We start from the raw sequence: 2,113 nt of genomic DNA, 5'->3' as shown, positions 1-2,113 counted from the left end.
AGTAGCTAGAACTATAGTAGATGCACACCACCGTACCGAGCTAATTTGTAAATTTTTTTTGTAGAGACAGGGTCTTGCTATGTTGCTCAAGCTGGTATCCAACTCCTGGCCTCAAGCCATCCGCCCACCTTGGCCTCTTTAAGTACCAGGATTACAGGTGTGAGCTACTGCGCCCGGCCTACAGCAACAAATTTTTAAAAAATTATCCATCTTAAAAAAAAAAATGCTAAGAAGGCAAATCTTTAAACATATCTTGATTTGCGTAGATGTGCTCAGAAAAGAATGGGACATTGCATTTCTTGTTCTCTTCCTTACTGCCAAGCCAGAGTCCAGATAGGTGACATCTAACCATCTGATGCTTTATTTTGTTTTGTTTTCCCAAAGGCCGAGTAGTGGGCATCCTCCAGAAGAACTGGCGGGATTATGTGGTGACATTTCCATCCAAAGAAGAGGTCCAATCTCAAGGCAAAAATGCTCAGAAAATTCTAGTTACTCCCTGGGACTACCGAATTCCCAAAATTCGAATTAGCACTCAGCAAGCAGAAGCCCTCCAGGTAGCTGGCATTGTACCTCTCCTGTTCTCCTTCTGCCTCTGTTAGCTTTTGAGCAGTAGCAGGAAGCCCTGTTAATTCCTTTGCAGAAGAGGAAATAAATTATTGATGGTTTCTGGCATTCTGAGATACTGTTTTTAAAAAATTCTAAATATATAAGAACCATCCATTAAGTAGTCTGTGGTTAATAAAGGAAGGCCAGAGAGAAATTGTCCTAGAAAGAGCTGTGTAGGACAACCAGAGAGAACATACATTATCCAGCTGTCCAGCACAGAAACTTTCAATAGATACACTTTGCCAACACTAACAAGCTTTCTTCCAGCAAGCAATATAGAAATACGATCATTCTGCCCTGTAGGGATGATGTAGTGGTACTTCGCAGAATTGATTATCCATAAAGGAATATAGCACTGGAGAGAAGACATAAACAAGAAAGTTAGAAATTAACCTTTCCTTGTGCCAAAGAGTGTAGCCATTGCCCAATTTAATCCACCTGATGTTTTACAGTTTGTAAATGAGACACTAAAGCAGGATGTCCCCAGCCAGGAACCTGGTCCTCGTCCCTTTTACATCTTAAAGCTTATTGCAGGCTCTCCAGGCCAGTTGGGATTATTACATTTTCCATTTCCATGGTTTGCTGGAATTTGGCGGCAGTGGGGGTTCAGTTAACCCTGATACCTCCTTCCCCACCAAACTGCATCTTTAGACTTCAAAAAAATTAGGAAGTAACACACACAAAAAATTGAGACTTCTGTTTTAAAACTTTAATTGGACCATGCATAATTGAGTTTTCCCCTTGTGTTGCAAGCGTTAACTCGAATGTATTACAGTTGGCTCTCTTCAGCAGACTGAAATTTCCAGCCCACTTGTTTGATGTAGAGAGGTGATGGCTCTCTTCAAAGCCCTGGGCCAAGCATTTACAAACCATCTGGCAATTTAGTAATAGGAATAATGAAAAAAAAAAAAAAACCCACCACACACCACTATTGTAAATTGGCCGCTTTCTTTGGAACTCGGTGCTGTTTATCTCGTTTGTTTGATGCTTGTCATTGACCCATTTAACTTCCGGTGCTCTGCTGTTTTCTTTTTTCCCTTCGTGCAGGATTTCAGGGTGGTTGTGCGCATCGATTCTTGGGAGTCAACGTCCGTGTATCCAAATGGACATTTTGTGCGTGTTTTAGGAAAAATCGGAGATCTGGAAGGGGAGATTGCAACCATCCTGGTGGAAAACAGTATTTCAGTCGTCCCTTTCTCAGAAGCTCAGGTCGGATTTTCCAGAGGCCTTTGGTCTAGTGACAGACATTTTCTTTTTGTTTTGGTTGTTGTTTGTTTCATCATTAAGAAAGAAAAATCTGGCCGGCGCGGTGGCTCACGCCTGTAATCCTAGCACTCTGGGAGGCCGAGGTGGGTGGATTGTTTGAACTAAGGAGTTCGAGACCAGCCTGAGCAAGAGCGAGACCCCGTCTCTACTAAAAAACATAGAAAGAAATTATCTGGACAACTAAAAATATACAGAAAAAATTAGCCGGGCATGGTGGCGCATGCCTGTAGTCCCAGCTACT

General features: G+C 42.3%; 1 protein-coding gene across 1 annotated transcript in view; it reads left to right on the top strand.

The window, feature by feature from the left end:
* The window catches only part of DIS3L (DIS3 like exosome 3'-5' exoribonuclease), a 47,900-nt gene that overhangs the window by 35,204 nt on the left and 10,583 nt on the right, over positions 1–2,113 (top strand). The window contains exons 8-9 of the mRNA XM_012644817.1: positions 385–554; positions 1,654–1,815. Coding sequence (XP_012500271.1) covers positions 385–554; positions 1,654–1,815 — 332 coding nt within the window. The remainder of the gene's footprint in view (positions 1–384; positions 555–1,653; positions 1,816–2,113) is intronic.

Source organism: Propithecus coquereli, unplaced genomic scaffold (assembly GCF_000956105.1).
Source record: "Propithecus coquereli isolate 6110/MARCELLA unplaced genomic scaffold, Pcoq_1.0 Scaffold221, whole genome shotgun sequence".
NCBI lineage: Eukaryota > Metazoa > Chordata > Mammalia > Primates > Indriidae > Propithecus > Propithecus coquereli.
The sequence above is the reverse complement of the archived record's forward strand: the minus strand, read 5'-3'. Positions and strand labels throughout refer to the sequence as shown.